The sequence below is a fragment of the Coregonus clupeaformis genome, unplaced genomic scaffold (assembly GCF_020615455.1).
Source record: "Coregonus clupeaformis isolate EN_2021a unplaced genomic scaffold, ASM2061545v1 scaf0277, whole genome shotgun sequence".
Lineage (NCBI taxonomy): Eukaryota > Metazoa > Chordata > Actinopteri > Salmoniformes > Salmonidae > Coregonus > Coregonus clupeaformis.
The window spans coordinates 350,047-369,687 of NW_025533732.1; the positions used below are offsets into that span (position 1 = coordinate 350,047).

Below are 19,641 nucleotides of genomic sequence, written 5' to 3' on the forward strand. Positions count from 1 at the left end.
GACTAGTGTTCCATTTCTTAAAGTGGCCAGTGATTTCAATAGGCAGCTGCAGCCTCTAATGTGCTAGTGATGGCTATTTAACGGTCTGATGGCCTTGAGATAGAAGCTGTTTTTCATTCTCTCGGTCCCAGCTTTGATGCACCTGTACTGACCTCGCCTTCTGGATGATAGCGGGGTGAACAGGCAGTGGCTCGGGTGGTTGATGTCCTTGATTATCTTTTTGGCCTTCCTGTGACATCGGGTGCTGTAGGTATCTTGGAAGGCGGGTAGTTTGCCCCCGGTAATGCGTTGGGCAGACCGCACCACCCTCTGGAGAGCCCAGCGGTTGCGGGCGGTGCAGTTGCCATACCAGGCAGTGATACAGCCCGACAGGATGCTCTCAATTGTGCATCTGTAAAGGTTTGTGAGGGTTTTAGGTGCCAAGCCAAATTTATTCAGCCTCCTGAGGTTGAAGAGGCTCTGTTGCGCCTTCTTCACCACACTGTCTGCGTGGGTGGACCATTTCAGTTTGTCAGTGATGTGTACGCCAAGGAACTTGAAGCTTTCCACCTTCTCCACTGCGGTCCCATCTATGTGGATAGTGGGGTGCACCCTCTACTGTTTCCTGAAGTCCACGATCATCTCCTTTGTAGGCGGTCTCGTCATTGTTCGTAATCAAGCCTACTACTGTTGTGTCGTCTTGATGATTGAGTTGGAGGCGTGCTTGGCCACGCAGTCATGGGTGAACAGGGAGTACAGGAGGGGGCTGAGCATGCACCCTTGTGGGGCCCCAGTGTTGAGGATCAGCAAAGTGGATATGTTGTTTCCTACCTTCGCCACCTGGGGGCGGCCCGTCAGGAAGTCCAGGACCCAGTTGCACAGGGCGGGGTTCAGACCCAGGGCCTCGAGCTTAATGATGAGCTTGCAGGGTACTATGGTGTTGAATGCTGAGCTATAGTCAATGAACAGCATTCTTACATAGGTATTCCTCTTGTCCAGATGGGATAGGGCAGTGTGCAGTGTGATGGCGATTGCATCGTCTGTGGATCTATTGGGGCGGTAAACAAATTGAAGTGGGTCTAGGGTGACAGGTAAGGTAGAGGTGATATGATCCTTGACTAGTCTCTCAAAGCACTTCATGATGACAGAGGTGAGTGCTACAGGGCGATAGTCATTTAGTTCAGTTACCTTTGCTTTCTTGGGTACAGGAACAATGGTGGCCATCTTGAAGCATGTGGGAACAGCAGACGGGAAAGGGAGAGATTGAATATGTCCGTAAACACACCAGCCAGCTGGTCTGCGCATGCTCTGAGGACGCACTGTGTTATCCTCAAAGCGGGCGAAGAAGCTATTTAGCTTGTCTGGAAGCGAGACGTCGGTGTCGGCGACGTGGCTGGTTTTCCTTTTGTAGTCCATGATTGTCTGTTGACCCTGCCACATACGTCTCGTGTCTGAGCCGTTTAATTGCGACTCCACTTTGTCTCTATACTGATGTTTTGCCAGTTTAATTGCCTTGCGGAGTGAGTAGCTACACTGTTTGTATTCTGCCATATTCCCAGTCACCTTGCCATGGTTAAATGCGGTGGTTTGCGCTTTCAGTTTTGCCCGAATGCTGCCATCTATCCACGGTTTCTTGGTAGGGTAGGTTTTTATAGTCACAGTTGGCACAACATCACCTATACACTTCCTGATAAACTCAGTCAGCGTTTCAGTGTATTCGTCTAAATTATTTTCGCAAGCTACCTGGAACATATCCCAGTCCACGTGATCAAAACAATCTTGAAGTGTGGATTCCGATTGGTCAGACCAGCGTTGAATAGTCCTTAGCACGGGTACTTCCTGTTTGAGTTTATGCCTATAGGAAGGGAGGAGAAAAATGGAGTCGTGGTCAGATTTGCCGAAAGGAGGGCGGGGGAGGGCCTTATAATCATCCCGGAAGTTCGAATAGCAATGGTCGAGGATTTTAGCAGTGCGAGTACAACCGTCAATATGTTGATAGAAATTCGGCAGCCTAGTCCTCAAATTTGCTTTCTTAAAATCCCCAGCTACAATAAATGCAGCCTCAGGATATGTGGTTTCCAGTTTGTATAAAGTCCAGTGAAGTTCTTTGAGGGCCGTCGTGGTATCGGCTTGAGGGGGGATATACACGGCCGTGACTATAACCGAAGAAAATTATCTTGGGAGATAATACGGTCGGCATTTGATTGTGAGGTATTCTAGGTCGGGTGAACAGAAGGACTTGAGTTCCTGTATGTTACTACAATTACACCATGAGTCGTCAATCATGAAACACACACCTCCGCCCTTCTGCTTCCCGGAGAGATATTTATTCCTGTCTGCGCGATGAACTGAGAACCCATCTGGCTGGACCGATTTCGACAGAATATCTCCAGAGAGCCATGTTTCCGTGAAACAAAGTATGTTACAGGCCTTGATGTCTCTCTGGAAAGACAATCCTTCCGCACCGATCTCAACCAACCATTTCTGTGTGGACCTTGCTTTGTGAACGGGGGCATTGTCATGTTGAAACAGGAAAGGGCCTTCCCCAAACTGTTGACACAAAGTTGGAAGCACATCATCTAGAATGTCATTGTATGCTGTAGAGTTAAGATTTCCCTTTACTGGAATTAAGGGGCCTAGCCCGAACAATGAAATACAGCCCCAGACCATTATTCCTCCTCCACCAAACTTTACAGTTGGCACTATACATTGGGGCAAGTTGTGTTCTCCTGGCATCTGCCAAACCGAGATTAGTCCGTCGGACTGCCAGATGGTGAAGCGTGATTCATCACTCCAGAGAACGCCTTTCCACTGCTCCAGAGTCCAATGGCGGCGAGCTTTACACCACTCCAGCCGACGCTTGGCATTGTGCATGGTGATCTTAGGCTTGTGTGCGGCTGCTCGGCCATGGAAACCCATTTCTTGAAGCTCCCGACAAACAGTTATTGTGCTGACGTTGCTTCCAGAGGCAGTTTGGAACTTGGTAGTGAGTGTTGCAACCGAGGACGGACGATATTTACGCGCTATGTGCTTCAGCACTCGGCGGTCCCGTTCTGTGAGCTTGTGTGGTCTACCACTTCGCGGCTGAGCCGCTGTTGCTCCTAGACGTTTCCACTTCACAATAACAGCACTTACAGTTGACTGGGGCAGCTCTAGCAGGGCAGCATTTCACGAACTTACTTGTTGGAAAGTTGGCATGCTGTGACGGTGCCACGTTGAAAGTCACTGAACTCGTCAGTAAAGCCATTCTACTGCCAATGTTTGTCTATGGTGATTGCGTGGCTGTGTGCTCGATTTTATACACCTGTTGTATAAAATAGCCGAATCCACTAATTTAAAGGGCTGTCCACATACTTTATATATATCTGACTGTAACCTAATTATGAACCCACTTATAAACCCTTCATAAATGTAAGGTATATTTAAGCAATAAAGCCCGAGGAGGTGTGGTATATGGCCAATATACCACGGCTAAGGGCTGTTCTTACCACGGCTAAGGACACAGCCCTTAGCCGTGGTATATTGGCTATATACCACAAAACCCTGAGGTGCCTTATTGCTATTATAAACTGGTTACCAACATAATTAGAGCAGTAAAAATAAATGTTTTGTTATACCTGTGGTATACGGTCTGATATACCACGGCTGTCAGCCAATCAGCATTCAGGGTTTTAACCACCCAGTTTATAATAAGGTATATACCTTAAGGTGTACATTAAGGCAGGGGTGAAAGTAAGGCGGTACGGCCCCGTACGACGTCCCGGCAAAATAAATAGTGGGGGTATGCCGTACCGATTGGCTCGCATTCTATCCCAATTAAAACATGCCCAAAAAACTATAGGCTATTATACGATCATTTAACATTACTGCATGTCAGCCGCATGAAATATTGACTGGAAACGGGGTGGTATATACTTCAAATTGCGTTGTGGTTTGAGGACAACACTTACATGCAGTAATGTCAAATTATCGTATAATAGCCTCTAGTTTTTTGGGCATGTTTTAATTGGGATAGAACGCGAGCCAATCGGTACGGCATACACCCACTATTTATTTTGCCGGGACGCCAAAATAAATAGCGTTGTGCTAAGAACAGCTCTTAGCCGTGGTATATTGGCCATATACCACACCTCCTCTGGCCTTATTGCTTAAATATATACCTTTTGGTTTACAATAACTAATGGCTTAAAGCTGTTTATTACAGATTTATAAATCAGTAATATCTGAAAACAAATTATTATAAACTACTAATAAACATTATTTTTAACTTATTTTTACTTTTATTTGATCATCCACCAGTAACTGACTGCAGCAACAGGCTGTTGCTTTGGTGTCATAGGCGATATGCACTGAAAACACTGTTGATATTTTGTTGGGCAAGAAAACACTCATTGTGAGCCCAATTACGCACAGTTCAATGAAATTAAAGGATAATTAATTTAGAATTACATATGTGGGCAGATATTCCACTTAATTACTTAATTCCTACATTTCAAAGCCCTTTTTAATTTCAATAGCACACAACCGAGTTTCACTCTAATCTGGTTCCTGTTAGAAACCAAGTTGGTTTTGAAGACTTTGTCTCTTTCTCTGTCTCTTAATAAAAGGCAGTATGATTCACCATTCCATCTACACACGCAACACTGCAGAACAGTAACATTACGCAGTGTCAGCACATCATCTCACTTCCCCTTAAAAAAAAAAAACATTACACAGACCGTGTCTGTGTCTCATATGGCGCTCTAGGCCCTATATAGTGCACTACTTTTGACCAGAGCCCTATGGGTCCTAGTCAAAAGTAGTGCACTATAAAGGGAATAGGGTGCCATTTGGGATGCAGAAAGTGTTCTCAGTCTTATGTAAGACCTTATGTGGCCTTCCAAAATGTTTTTTTTTTAAATAAACCCCTTATCAGTAAAGTATATGGTTACTATGTGATTTTAGGTTTTCGTTTCAGAGTGCTCCTCGACTTGGAAAGAGCATCTAATTTTATATTGTTGCTATGCATTGATGTTACAAATCAAATAGTATTATTGTCTTTAAACTCTGCATCATAGGGCCTCCTGTAGCTCAGTTGGTGGAGCGTGGCGCTTGCAACTCCAGGGTTGTGGGTTCGATTCCCATGGGGGGGCCAGTATGAAAAATGTATGCACTCACTAACTGTAGCTCAGCTGGTAGAGCACGGCGCTTGTAACGCCAAGGTAGTGGGTTCGATCCCCGGGACCACCCATACACACAAAAAAAAAGAATGTATGCACGCATGACTGTAAGTCGCTTTGGATAAGAGCGTCTGCTAAATGACTAAAATGTAAAAATGTAAATCATTGGGAAGGGCTCGTAAGCAAGCATTTCACGCTCAAGTCTACCCCAGTTGTATTCGGCCCATGTGACAAATTAAAATTTTATTTTATTTTGATTCGATGTTTCTAATGAACTTGAATTTCTTCTCCACAGGGAATCTGACCAAGCACATGAAGTCCAAGGCACACAGTAAAAAGTGTATGGAGATGGGTGTGTCTGAAGGACTGGAGGACCAGGATGCCGAAGAATCGGGTACTTCACATTATCAGCATTTGACCCACTGTGTTGTAATACACACAGGCCTACTGACGTGTGTGCTGGGATGACTGTTATAAAGCCAATTCATCAGAGCGGGCGGCAGGTAGCTTTAGTGGTTAAGAGCGTTGTGCCAGTAACCGAAAGGTCGCTGGTTCTTATCCCCGAGCCAACTAGGTGAAAAATCTGTCGATGTGCCCTTGAGCAAGGCACTTAACCCTAATTGCTCCTGTAAGTCGCTCTGGATAAGAGCGTCTGCTAAATAATGTAAATGTAAATGAAGCTGTGAATGAGGGCAGAAGCAAACATGAATAAACACAATCCTCTTTAAGGTCAAAGGGATATTACAGATTTGTAGTAATATTTTAGATTTTTTCACTTTCAGTGTCAGATCTGTTAATCCACACAGATTCCCTAGCTACACTGGGATGCACTAACACTAGGATTTAAGCCTTTGTTTATAACACAAAATGTGAATTTGATTAGGAAGGTTTATAAAACAGCTTTTGATTAAGAGGTGGCTGTTACACTCAGTGTCTTCCCAGTCATTTTGATTTAAATGAAGAGATGCTGTGGGTTTCAGACTCCTACAGTATGTATAAACGGATAACACCACACAAAGACGCATTCATGCTCAAACGGAAACCCAATGTGTCATCATCGGTTGAATCCAACACTTCTCACTCCTATAAATCTAGTAACAGAATCGCCCTTCCAATTTCCTTTTGATAGTTGTCCTGATAATGACTATACACCGCTTTGAAATGCTGAGTGTGACGGTCTGTGTTGTGATGTCACTGCCAGGGTCCTAATTAGACATTCTAAATGCAGTATGTTCTCCTCTTAACTGGGAGTGCATGTGGGCGGCATGCACAGGCAGCATTTAGGGAGGGGTAATTGCTGTGTCTAATTTTACATAAATGGACAGAGGGAGAGAGAAAGGAGGGAGAGAGGAAGAGATAACGATAGATAGAGAGAGAGAAAGGAGAGAGAGAGAGGAAGTGATAACGATAGATCGAGTGAGAGTGACAGCGAGAGAGGGAGAGAGACAGCAAGGCTGAAAGGCTTTCTATGGTCCCGGGCCGCTACTGAGAGGATATGTGTTTTTATCCTTCTGCCTTCTGCCTGTGGTGGTCTGTAAGGCCTGTGGTGGTCTGTAAGGGTGTGAATGTGAATCACCACTCCTCCAATGCTATGTGCGTCCCAAATGGCACCCTATTCCCTACATAGTGCACTACATAGGGCATAGGGTGACATTTTGGACACACTCATTATGTACTCAGTCTTAATGCTATTCCTTGGCAGATTTTCTTACTGTGGGGAGGGATATAGTCAGTACCAGATATCTGATTTTCGAAGCCCACACGTGACTGTTGGTTAATATCTGACACCGCTGTCTCAGATCATGTTGTTTAATATCTGAACATATTGACACCGCTGTCTCAGATCATGTTGTTTAATATCTGAACATATTGACACCGCTGTCTCAGATCAATGTTGTTTAATATCTGAACATATTGACACCGCTGTCTCAGATCAATGTTGTTTAATGTCTGAACATATTGACAACGCTGTCTCAGATCAATGTTGTTTAATATCTGAACATATTGACACCGCTGTCTCAGATCAATGTTGTTTAATATCTGAACATATTGACACCGCTGTCTCAGATCAATGTTGTTTAATATCTGAACATATTGACAACGCTGTCTCAGATCAATGTTGGTTAATATCTGAACATATTGACACAGCTGTCTCAGATCAATGTTGGTTAATATCTGAACATATTGACACCGCTGTCTCAGATCAATGTTGTTTAATATCTGAACATATTGACAACGCTGTCTCAGATCAATGTTGGTTAATATCTGAACATATTGACACAGCTGTCTCAGATCAATGTTGGTTAATATCTGAACATATTGACACCGCTGTCTCAGATCAATGTTGTTTAATATCTGAACATATTGACAACGCTGTCTCAGATCAATGTTGGTTAATATCTGAACATATTGACACCGCTGTCTCAGATCAATGTTGGTTAATATCTGAACATATTGACAATGCTGTCTCAGATCAATGTTGTTTAATATCTGAACATATTGACAACGCTGTCTCAGATCAATGTTGTTTAATATCTGAACATATTGACACCGCTGTCTCAGATCAATGTTGTTTAATATCTGAACATATTGACACCGCTGTCTCATATCAATGTTGTTTAATATCTGAACATATTGACACCGCTGTCTCAGATCAATGTTGTTTAATATCTGAACATATTGACAGCGCTGTCTCAGATCAATGTTGTTTAATATCTGAACATATTGACACCGCTGTCTCATATCAATGCTGTTTAATATCTGAACATATTGACACCGCTGTCTCAGATCATGTTGTTTAATATCTGAACATATTGACACCGCTGTCTCAGATCAATGTTGATTAATATCTGAACATATTGACACCGCTGTCTCAGATCATGTTGGTTAACATCTGAACATATTGACACCGCTGTCTCATATCAATGTTGGTTAATATCTGAACATATTGACAACGCTGTCTCAGATCAATGTTGGTTAATATCTGAACATATTGACACAGCTGTCTCAGATCAATGTTGGTTAATATCTGAACATATTGACACCGCTGTCTCAGATCAATGTTGTTTAATATCTGAACATATTGACAACGCTGTCTCAGATCAATGTTGGTTAATATCTGAACATATTGACACCGCTGTCTCAGATCAATGTTGGTTAATATCTGAACATATTGACAATGCTGTCTCAGATCAATGTTGTTTAATATCTGAACATATTGACAACGCTGTCTCAGATCAATGTTGGTTAATATCTGAACATATTGACACCGCTGTCTCAGATCAATGTTGTTTAATATCTGAACATATTGACACCGCTGTCTCATATCAATGTTGTTTAATATCTGAACATATTGACACCGCTGTCTCAGATCAATGTTGTTTAATATCTGAACATATTGACAGCGCTGTCTCAGATCAATGTTGTTTAATATCTGAACATATTGACACAGCTGTCTCATATCAATGTTGTTTAATATCTGAACATATTGACACCGCTGTCTCAGATCATGTTGTTTAATATCTGAACATATTGACACCGCTGTCTCAGATCAATGTTGGTTAATATCTGAACATATTGACACCGCTGTCTCAGATCATGTTGGTTAACATCTGAACATATTGACACCGCTGTCTCATATCAATGTTGGTTAATATCTGAACATATTGACACCGCTGTCTCATATCAATGTTGGTTAATATCTGAACATATTGACACCGCTGTCTCATATCAATGTTGGTTAATATCTGAACATATTGACAACGCTGTCTCAGATCAATGCTGGTTAATATCTGAACATATTGACACAGCTGTCTCATATCAATGTTGGTTAATATCTGAACATATTGACACCGCTGTCTCAGATCAATGTTGGTTAATATCTGAAAATATTGACACATGTTCATATCAATGTAAATGATAAGATCTGAACATATTGAACCGATGAATTCAGATCAATGTTGGTTTAATATCTGAACATATTGAAAGTCAGATCAATGTTGTTTAATATCGAACAATTGAACATTATATCAATGTGTTAATATTGAACATATGACACGCTGTCTCAGATCATGTTGTTTAATATCTGAACATATTGACACCGCTGTCTCAGATCAATGTTGGTTAATATCTGAACATATTGACACCGCTGTCTCAGATCAATGTTGGTTAATATCTGGAACATATTGACACCGCTGTCTCAGATCAACATCTGAACATATTGACACCGCTGTCTCATATCAATGTTGGTTAATATCTGAACATATTGACACCGCTGTCTCATATCAATGTTGGTTAATATCTGAACATATTGACACCGCTGTCTCATATCAATGTTGGTTAATATCTGAACATATTGACAACGCTGTCTCAGATCAATGCTGGTTAATATCTGAACATATTGACACAGCTGTCTCATATCAATGTTGGTTAATATATATATATACCGCTGTCTTGGATACTAAGATCCCTCTATCTCTCTGCCCCAGGAGACCGTAGCCAGGTGGGCAGTGCAGACCGTCCAGATTCAGACGGAGAGGACTCCGAAGCTGCTGACGATGACAACGAAGATGATCATGAGGAAGAGGAGGATGACAGCCAGGCTGAGTCGGGCCTGTCCACCAACCCCTCGGTCTCGGCCAGCCCCCAGCACATCCCCTCCTCCCTCCAGGCTGAGCTCCCTCCCAGCTCCCTTCTGGCCCAGTTGTCCATCCATCACCACCACCCAGCTCCCCTGTCCCTCCACCAGCCCCCTACCTCCGACTCCCACTCCCACGATGCCTCAGACACAGAATCCGTGCCCATGCTAAGCCCTGTCTCCCTGGTCAAGCAGATGTCCATCTCCGGAGGCTGCTCCAGCCCCGGCCCTCTGCCTTACTCCCCGCCCCCCCACACCTCCGGCACAGAGTCGGTGCCCATGATGAGCCCTGTCTCGCCCTGCAGGCAGATGTCCATCGACTACCCTGACTTTGACGTGCCCCCTAGTCCCCCCGCACCGGGCAAGAGCTGCTCCAAGCTCAGCCAGGTGAGCCCCACCATGTGCTCCACCTCCCATCCTCTCTCTCTCCATCCCTCCCTCCATCCCTGTCCCTCTGCGCTTTCATACCCTTTCATACCCATACCCTTGCTATGAATCCCTTATGCGAGGCACTTCAGCAAAGCTGCTCTGAATGCTTGAAAAGGTGAATGTATTTCTGATCGGCAGCTTTCGATGAAAGGCTTGTTTCTAGTCACATACACTATAAATACAAAAGTATGTGGACACCCCTTCAAATTAGTGGATTCGTCTATTTCAGCCACACCCGTTGCTGACAGGTGTATAAAATCGAGCACACAGCCATGCAATCTCCATAGACAAACATTGGCAGTAGAATGGCCTTACTGAAGAGCTCAGTGACTTTCAACTTGGCACCGTCATAGGATGCCACCTTTCCAACAAGTCAGTTCGTCATATTTCTGCCCTTCTAGAGCTGCCCCGGTCAACTGTAAGTGCTGTTATTGTGAAGTGGAAACGTCTAGGAGCAACAACGGCTCAGCCACAAAGTGGTAGGCCACACAAGCTCACAGAACGGGACCGCCGAGTGCTGAAGCGCGTAGCGCGTAAAAATCGTCTGTCCTCAGTTGCAACACTCACTACCGAGTTCCAAACTGCCTCTGGAAACAATGCCAGCACAACAACTGTTCGTCAGGAGCTTAATGAAACTGGTTTCTATGGCCGAGCAGCCGCACACAAGCCTAAGATCCCCATGCGCAATGCCAAGTGTCGGCTGGAGTGGTGTAAAGCTCGCCGCCATTGGACTCTGGAACAGTGTAAACGCGTTCTCTGGAGTGATCCTGCTTCACCATCTGGCAGTCCAACAGAGAATGCTACCTGCCCCAATGCATAGTGCCAACTGTAAAGTTTGGTGGAGGAGGAATAATGGTCTGGGGCTGTTTTTCATGGTTCTGGCTGGGCCTCTTAGTTCCAGTGAAGGGAAATCTTAATGCTACAGCGTACAATTACATTCTAGACGATTCTGTGCTTCCAATTTTGTGGCAACAGTTTGCGGATGGCCCTTTCCTGTCCATACAGAAATGGTTTGTCGAGATCGGTGTGGAAGAACTTGACTGCCCAGCACAGAGTCCTGACCTCAACCCCATCAAACACCTTTGGGATGAATAGGAACGCCGACTGCGAGCCAGGCCTAATCGCCCAACATCAGTGCCCGACCTCACTAATGCTCTTGTGGCTGAATGGAAGCAAGTCCCTGTAGCAATGTTCCAACATCTAGTGTAAAGCCTTCCCAGAAGAGTGGAGGCTGTTATAGCAGCAAAGAGGGTTACCAACTCCATATTAATGCCCATGATTTTGGAATGAGATGTTTGACGAGCAGGTGTCCACATACTTTTGGTAATGTAGAGTATCATCTTCATGTCTTTATACTGAGTCCTGTGAAAAGACATGAAGAGTATGTTCAGTGTTGGTCCTGTTTCCAGTGATCAAACGTGCAGTAGGTAAAAGTCATAATTACTTGTTTTTATTCAATTTTGCTCTTTCCCAGGATGGCACTTTGGCCCTGCCAGTGAGTGACCCAGGTGTCCCTGTCGGGACAGATGTCAGCACTCAGACGACCTCCTATGGCCTCCAGACATCCTCCTACAGCCCCTTGCACTTTCCCTCCCAGGGCCCGACCCAAGGGCCAGGGGCCACACAGGGGACCCACACCCACCTCTTCAGCCACCTGCCGCTGCACTCCCAGCAGCCCTCACACTCCCCCTGCAGCATGGTCCCCGTGGGGGGCATCCAGCTGGTTCCCGCTGGCTTGGCAGCCTACTCCACCTTCGTGCCCATCCAGGCCGGCCCTGTCCAGCTCACCATCCCCGCCGTGAGCGTTATACACCGGAACACCAGCCCCCTCCCATTCCCCAACTCCTCTAACTCCCCCGAGCCTGATGGTATGGTGAGCTCCTCATCCCCCACCAACCAGCCTCTGGTGGTCCAGGAGCCCATCAGGAGTATCATGCCATGCTTCCCGCTTGGGCAGGTGACTAGGCTGGGGCAGTTGACTGGGCTGGGGCAGGTGACTGGGCTGGGGCAGGTGACTGGGCTGGGGCAGGTGAGGGGGGGCAGGTGACTGGGCTGGGGCAGGTGACTGGGCTGGGGCAGGTGACTGGGCTGGGGCAGGTGACTGGGCTGGGGCAGGTGACTGGGCTGGGGCAGGTGACTGGGCTGGGGCAGGTGACTGGGCTGGGGCAGGTGACTGGGCTGGGGGAGGTGACTGGGCTGGGGCAGGTGACTAGGCTGGGGCAGGTGACTGGGCTGGGGGAGGTGACTGGTCTACCGGCCCTCGGGGCCTCCCACCATACGCTGCAGTCAATGGGTCTGGAGACTCTGACCCTGACCAGCTCGGAAGGCCTGACCTCCACCCAGCTGCTATCCCAACACGGCCTGACGCTCAATGCCACCTTGGGCCTGCAGGTCCTGGCTCACACCCCCACCTCCCAGAGCAGGACAGTCCCCCACCACCACACCCACATCCCCGGCCTACAGATCCTCAACATCGCCATGCCCACCCTCATCCCCTCCCTCAGCCCCCTCTCCGGCCTCAGTCCCCTCCCCGGACCCTTTGAGAGGCAGGGCAGCCTCGAGGCCCCAGGAGCCCCATGGGCCCCATGGGCCCCTCGGCCTTCCTCTCAGACTGAACCCGGACCCTCATTCAGCTGTCTGTCTGCTGCATCCCCTCCCACCACCACCGCCACACTGAGGGGAAGTCCTGCACAGGAAGTGGCATCGTCGTGCAGCAGACCCAGCAGCTCAGGTTCTGGAGGTTCCAGAGGCTCTGATAACACACAGACTTCAGAAAAGAAAGAGAGGATGACAACATCGCTACCACAGCCCACCCCAGCTCCAGCTCCTGCTCCAGCTGCTGACGGGGGTCTGGAGGGGGATGAGAATCCTCCAGCAGAGGTAGCCAGCGAGCCTGTCATGCCTTGGAGGCAGTCGACGCTCTCACGACAGCAGGAGACGGAAGACTACAATGACGACTCAGCATCCAGCGATGATGAGGACAGACTGGTCATTGCCACCTGAAACCCCCAACTGAATAGCCTGGTTAAACCAGACTTGAATGCTTTGAGTTTACAATGGTGATCGCAACGTTCAATCTGGTTTACCAGGCCACTTATCAATGTTCTTTTTTTTTGTAATGGTTGTCACTTTCTAAGACTGAAAACACTTCAGGGTGGGTTTGTTTCTCTGCGAATCACCGTTCAAAGCACAGTTTCTGACATTCATATTGTATGTGCAATCGTTGATGATTATGATAATGATCTTTTAACTTTTTTTGTCAGCTCCAGACAATTTCTTTTTTGTACATGTTGTATAAACAATTGTGCCTTTTTGGAGTTGCTTGTTTTAGGAACCTGTAAACAACACCTTACAAATTCAGTAGTTGCTTGTGTTTATTTTCGATGAAATGGAAGTAAAAATAAGAAAATGGAGGATGCCCGTTTTTTATTTTGGACATTTTAATGTCAATTGTAAATTTATGGAAAAATGAATGTCTTGTACTAGTACATTTCTATGGATTTTGGGCATTGTTTCTGTGTACAGATGTTGTGTTCAACTATTTATTACAGTATATTCCATGTAGTGCCCATGATGGTTCATAAGTCCATAGGTATGTGTAATATGGTAGCTTTACATTGCGGTATCACTTATTATCAACTGTATCAGTAAAACTTTGTTTACAAATGTAGAAGGGGTACTCATGTTTTTTGTCTCCGATGCACTTAACATGTTTCCACAATTAATACAATGAAATAAAAATTTAATTGGGAAAAATGTACAAAAAATATAATTATGTTTAGATGATGAACAAGAGTTCAATGCATTTTTCCCTTTAATCTCCCATCTACATTACTTTAATCTACACTGAGAACAGGACTTTAAATAGTCAAAGGTTTGGACACACCTACTCATTCAAGGGGTTTTCTTTATTTTTACTATTTTCTACATTGTAGAATAGCACATATGGAATCATGTAGTAACTAAAAAAGTGTTCAACAAATCAGAATATATTTTAGATTCTTCAAAGTAGCCACCCTTTGCCTTGATGACAGCTTTGCACACTCTTGGCAGTCTCTCAACCAGCTTCATGAGGATGCTTTTCCAACAGTCTTGAAGGAGTGCCCACATATGCTAAGCACTTGTTGGCTGCTTTTCCTTCTCTCTGCGGTCCACCTCATCCCAAACCATCTCAAATGGGTTGAGGTCGGGTGATTGTGGAGGCCAGGTCATCTGATGCAGCACTCCATCACTCTCCTTCTTGGTAAAATAGCCCTTACACAGCCTGGAGGTGTGTTGGGTCATTGTCCTGTTGAAAAACAAATGATAGTCCCACTAAGCGCAAACCAGATGGGATGGCGTATCGTGGCAGAATGCTGTGGTAGCCATGCTGGTTAAGTGTGCCTTGAATTCTAAATAAATCACTGACAGTGTCACCAGCAAAGCACCCCCAAACCATCACACCACCTCCATGCTTCACGGTGGGAACCACACATGCGGAGATCATCCGGTCACCTACTCTGCGTATCAAAGACACGGCAGTTGGAACCAAAAATCTCAAATTTGGACTCATCAGATCAAAGGACAGATTTCCACCGGTCTAATGTCCATTGCTCGTGTTTCTTGACCCAAGCAAGTCTCTTCTTCTTATTGGTGTCCTTTAGTAGTGGTTTCTTTGCAGCAATTCGACCATGAAGGCCTGATTCACACAGTCTCCTCTGAACAGTTGATGTTGAGATGTGTCTGTTACTTAAACTCTGTGAAGCATTTATATGGGTTGCAATCTGAGGTGCAGTTAACTCTAATGAACTTATCCTCTGCAGCAGAGGTAACTCTGGGTCTTCGTTTCTTGTGGCGGTCCTCATGAGAGCCAGTTTCATCATTGCGCTTGATGGTTTTTGCGACTGCACTTGAAGAAACTTTCAAAGTTGTTGACATTTTCTGGATTGACTGACCTTCATGTCTTAAAGTAATGATGGACTGTTGTTTGTCTTTGCTTATTTGAGCTGTTCTTGCCATTATATGGACTTGGTCTTTTACCAAATAGGGCTATCTTCTGTATACCCCCCCTACCTTGTCACAACACAACTGATTGGCTCAAATGCATTTAGAAGGAAATAAATTAATTCCACAAATTAACTTTTAAGGCAGACCTGTTAATTGAAATGCATTCCAGGTGACTACATCATTAAGCTGGTTGAGAGAATGCCAAGAGTGTGCAAACTTGTCATCAAGGCAAAGGGTGGCTACTTCGAAGAATCTCAAATCTAAAATATATTTTGATTTGTTTAACACTTTTTCGATTACTACATGATTCCATATGTGTTATTTCATAGTTTTGATGTCTTCACTATTATTCTACAATGTAGAAAATAGTAAAAATAAAGAAAAACCCTGGAATGAGTAGGTGTGTCCAAGCTTTTGACTGGTACTGTATAAACTGATGTAGTCTCTTCAAAGCATTCAGGTTACCATCAGCTCCAGACAGAGGCCCAAACCCTCCCTCTCTCTTCTGTACACTACCGGTCAAAAGTTTTAGAACACCTACTCATTCAAAGGTTTTTCTTTATTTTTACTATATTCTACAATAGTTAAGACATCAAAACTATGAAATAACACACATGGAATCATGTAGTAACCAAAAAAGTGTTAAACAAATCAAAATACATTTTATATTTGAGATTCTTCAATAGCCATCCTTTGCCTTGATGACAGCTTTGCACACTCTTGGCATTCGCTCAACCAGCTTCACCTGGAATGCTTTTCCAACAGTCTTGAAGGAGTTCCCACATATGCTGAGCACTTGTTGGCTGCTTTTCCTTCACTCTGTCGTCCGACTCATCCCAAACCATCTCAATTTGGTTGAGGTCGGGGGAATGTGGCCAGGTCATCTGATGCAGCACTCCATCACTCTCCTTCTTGGTAAAATAGCCCTTACACAGCCTGGAGGTGTGTTGGGTCATTGTCCTGTTGAAAAACAAATTATAGTCCAACTAAGCCCAAAGCAGATGGGATGGCGTATCACTGCAGAATGCTGTGGTAGCCATGCTGGTTAAGTATGCCTTGAATTCTAAATAAATCACAGACAGTGTCACCAGCAAAGCACCACCACACCATAAAACCTCCTCCTCCATGCTTTACGGTGGGAAATACAAATCAAATCAAATTGTATTTGCCACATGCGCCGAATACAACAGGTGTAGACATTACCGTGAAATACTTACTTACAGCCCTTAACCAACAATGCATTTTTTTTTATTATAAAAAAGTAAAATAAAACAACAACAAAAAAGTGTTGAGAAAAAAAGAGCAGAAGTAAAATAAAATAACAGTAGGGAGGCTATATACATGGGGGTACCGGTACAGAGTCAATGTGTGGGGGCACCGGCTAGTTGAGGTAGTTGAGGTAATATGTACATGTGGGTAGAGTTAAAATGACTATGCATAAATAATTAACAGAGTAGCAGCAGCGTAAAAAGATGGGGTGGGGGTGGGGGGGGGGAGCAGTGCAAATAGTCCGGGTAGCCATGATTAGCTGTTCAGGAGTCTTATGGCTTGGGGGTAGAAGCTGTTGAGAAGCCTTTTGGACCTAGACTTGGCGCTCCGGTACCGCTTGCTGTGCGGTAGCAGGGAGAACAGTCTATGACTAGGGTGGCTGGAGTCTTTGACAATTTTGAGGGCCTTCCTCTGACACCGCCTGGTATAGAGGTCCTGGATGGCAGGAAACTTGGCCCCAGTGATGTACTGGGCCATATGCACTACCCTCTGTAGTGCCTTGCGGTCGGAGGCTGAGCAGTTGCCATACCAGGCGGTGAGGCAACCAGTCAGGATGCTCTCGATGGTGCAGCTGTATAACTTTTTGAGGATCTGAGGACCCATGCCAAATATTTTCAGTCTCCTGAGGGGGAATAGGCTTTGTCGTGCCCTCTTCACGACTGTGTTGGTGTGTTTGGACCATGATAGTTCGTTGGTGATGTGGACACCAAGGAACTTGAAGCTCTCAACCTGTTCCACTACAGCCCTGTCGATGAGAATGGGGGCGTGCTCAGTCCTCTTTTTTTTCCTGTAGTCCACAATCATCTCCTTTGTCTTGGTCACATTGAGGGAGAGATTGTTATCCTGGCACCACACGGCCAGGTCTCTGACCTCCTCCCTATAGGCTGTCTCATCGTTGTCGGTGATCAGGCCTACCACTGTTGTGTCGTCGGCAAACTTAATGATGGTGTTGTAGTCGTGCCTGGCCATGCAGTCATGGGTGAACAGGGAGTACAGGAAGGGGACTGAGCACGCACCCCTGAGGGGCCCCTATGTTGAGGATCAGCGTGGCAGATGTGTTGTTACCTCCCCTTACACATGCGGAGGTCATCCGTTCACCCACACCGCGTCTCACAAAGACACGGCGGTTGGAACCAAAAATATCCAAGTTGGACTCCAGACCGAATGACAAATTTACACCGGTCTAATGTCCATTGCTCGTGTTTCTTGGCCCAAGCAAGTCTCTTCTTCTTATTGGTGTCCTTTAGTAGTGTTTTCTTTGCAGCAATTCGACCATGAAGGCCTGATTCACACAGTCTCCTCTGAACAGTTGATGTTGAGATGTGTCTGTTACTTGAATTCTGTCTAGCATTTATTTGGGCTGCAATTTCTGAGGCTGGTAACTCTAATGAACTTATCCTCTGCAGCAGAGGGCACACTGGGTCTTCCATTCCTATGGCGGTCCTCACGCCAAGTTTTTAAAAATGTCCAGATTGACTGACCTTCATGTCTTAAAGTAATGATGGACTGTCGCTTCTCGCTGCTTATTTGAGCAGTTCTTGCCATAATATGGACTTGGTCTTTTACCAAATAGGGCTATCTTCTCTATACCCCCCCTACCTTATCAGAACACAACTGATTGGCTCAAACACATTAAGAAGGAAAGAAATTCCACAAATTAACTTTTAACAAGGCACACCTGTTAATTGAAATGCATTCCAGGTGACTACCTCATGAAGCTGGTTGAGAGAAAGCCAAGAGTGTGCAAAGCTGTCATCAAGGCAAAGGGTGGCTATTTGAAGAATCTCAAATATAAAATATATTTTGATTTGTTGAACACTTTTTTGGTTACTGCATGATTCCATATGTGTTATTTCATAGTTTTGATGTCTTCACTATTATTCTACAATGTAAAAAATAGTAAAAATAAAGAAAAACCCTTGAATGAGTAGGTGTGTCCAAACTTTTGACTGGTACTGTACATTACATTCGCGGTAGTAATTTGCTGAATGTTCATGGATGAAAACAATTTGTCTACATCTATCAAGATGTTAACATCAACGTGTAATTCAACACTCATTCGTACTGTAACAGACTCATTAAACAGTTCAACGTTAACCTCTTCAAATCCACTGTTACACAATGTTCTGAATTACATAATTTCCCAGTAATAGTTGCACTTGCCCTCAACAGCGCTTTCATATTTCACAGAAAATAGTAATTTTCATCAGGAACGAGAGGATGTCGGTGGGCACTGACCCAACAGACGTAATCAGACCTCTGTCAAACCAGACCAGAGGGGGGGGGGAACATCAGTTGAGGGAAGGAACTTTGTGCTCATCTCAAGGGGATTACAGTAAAACTCCTCATTACTCCAGTAGAGTGGGTGCATCCCAAATGGCACCCTATTCCCTACATAGTGCACTACTTTGGAGCCCTGGTCCAAAGTAGCGCACTATATTGAGAATATGGTGTCATTTGGGATGCAGACAGTGAATCATCAGTCTGTCGGGGCCGGAGAGAGGGAGTCTGCCTCTGTCTGTCAGTCAGTTAGTTTCGTTGTGGTCTGAGGACTAGAGGATCCTGGGGTGAGGCAACAGAGACGCCTAGAGGATGACAGCCCTCGATGCTGATGTCCTGGGCATAGTGGAGCGGGGTGGGGAGGATGTTGCTATAGCTAAAATACCCACCAAATCCGAGACGCTTGGACAGACAGAGAAGAGTACATGAGAGAGAAAGGGGGGTTAGAATACTTGCTGCTGCTTTTTTTGTCTCCCATAGCAACACCAGAGCAGTGTTATGCCAGCTCGAGACAAAGCCCTTTGAGGTGATGGGTATAAGGTCGTGGGCTATGAAGCTGCTTCATAAGGCTCTGATGAATAGGAAACAGGCTCTGCTCCCTCCATCACAGGCTGATGTCCTGACTGGAGAGGGGCCAGACGCGCCGTCCTGTCCTGCAGCCAGGAACACAAAGGGTCCGTCCCAAATGGCACCCTATTCCCTTTGTAGTGCACCTAGTGGCCCTGGTCAAAAGTAGTGCACTATAAAGGGAATAGGGTGTCATTTGGGACGCAACCAAGCTGTTCCCTGGCCAATGGAAACTGTAACACCAAGCCCTTGATTAGGCCTGTCAGAACTGTTTCAGGATGTTTTACTTGAGGTTGAACCACTTTGTAACCCCCCTCCCCACCACATATAACTTTC

General features: G+C 45.2%; 1 protein-coding gene across 1 annotated transcript in view; it reads left to right on the plus strand.

Moving 5' to 3' along the window:
• Positions 1 to 13,873, plus strand: part of LOC121586783 (zinc finger protein 40) — a 96,560-nt gene extending 82,687 nt beyond the window's left edge. Inside the window, exons 7-10 of the mRNA XM_045214552.1 lie at positions 5,434 to 5,532; positions 9,626 to 10,161; positions 11,678 to 12,232; positions 12,265 to 13,873. Of these exons, the coding sequence (XP_045070487.1) occupies positions 5,434 to 5,532; positions 9,626 to 10,161; positions 11,678 to 12,232; positions 12,265 to 13,206 (2,132 nt within the window). The 3' untranslated portion in view covers positions 13,207 to 13,873. The remainder of the gene's footprint in view (positions 1 to 5,433; positions 5,533 to 9,625; positions 10,162 to 11,677; positions 12,233 to 12,264) is intronic.
• Positions 13,874 to 19,641: the final 5,768 nt, after the last annotated feature.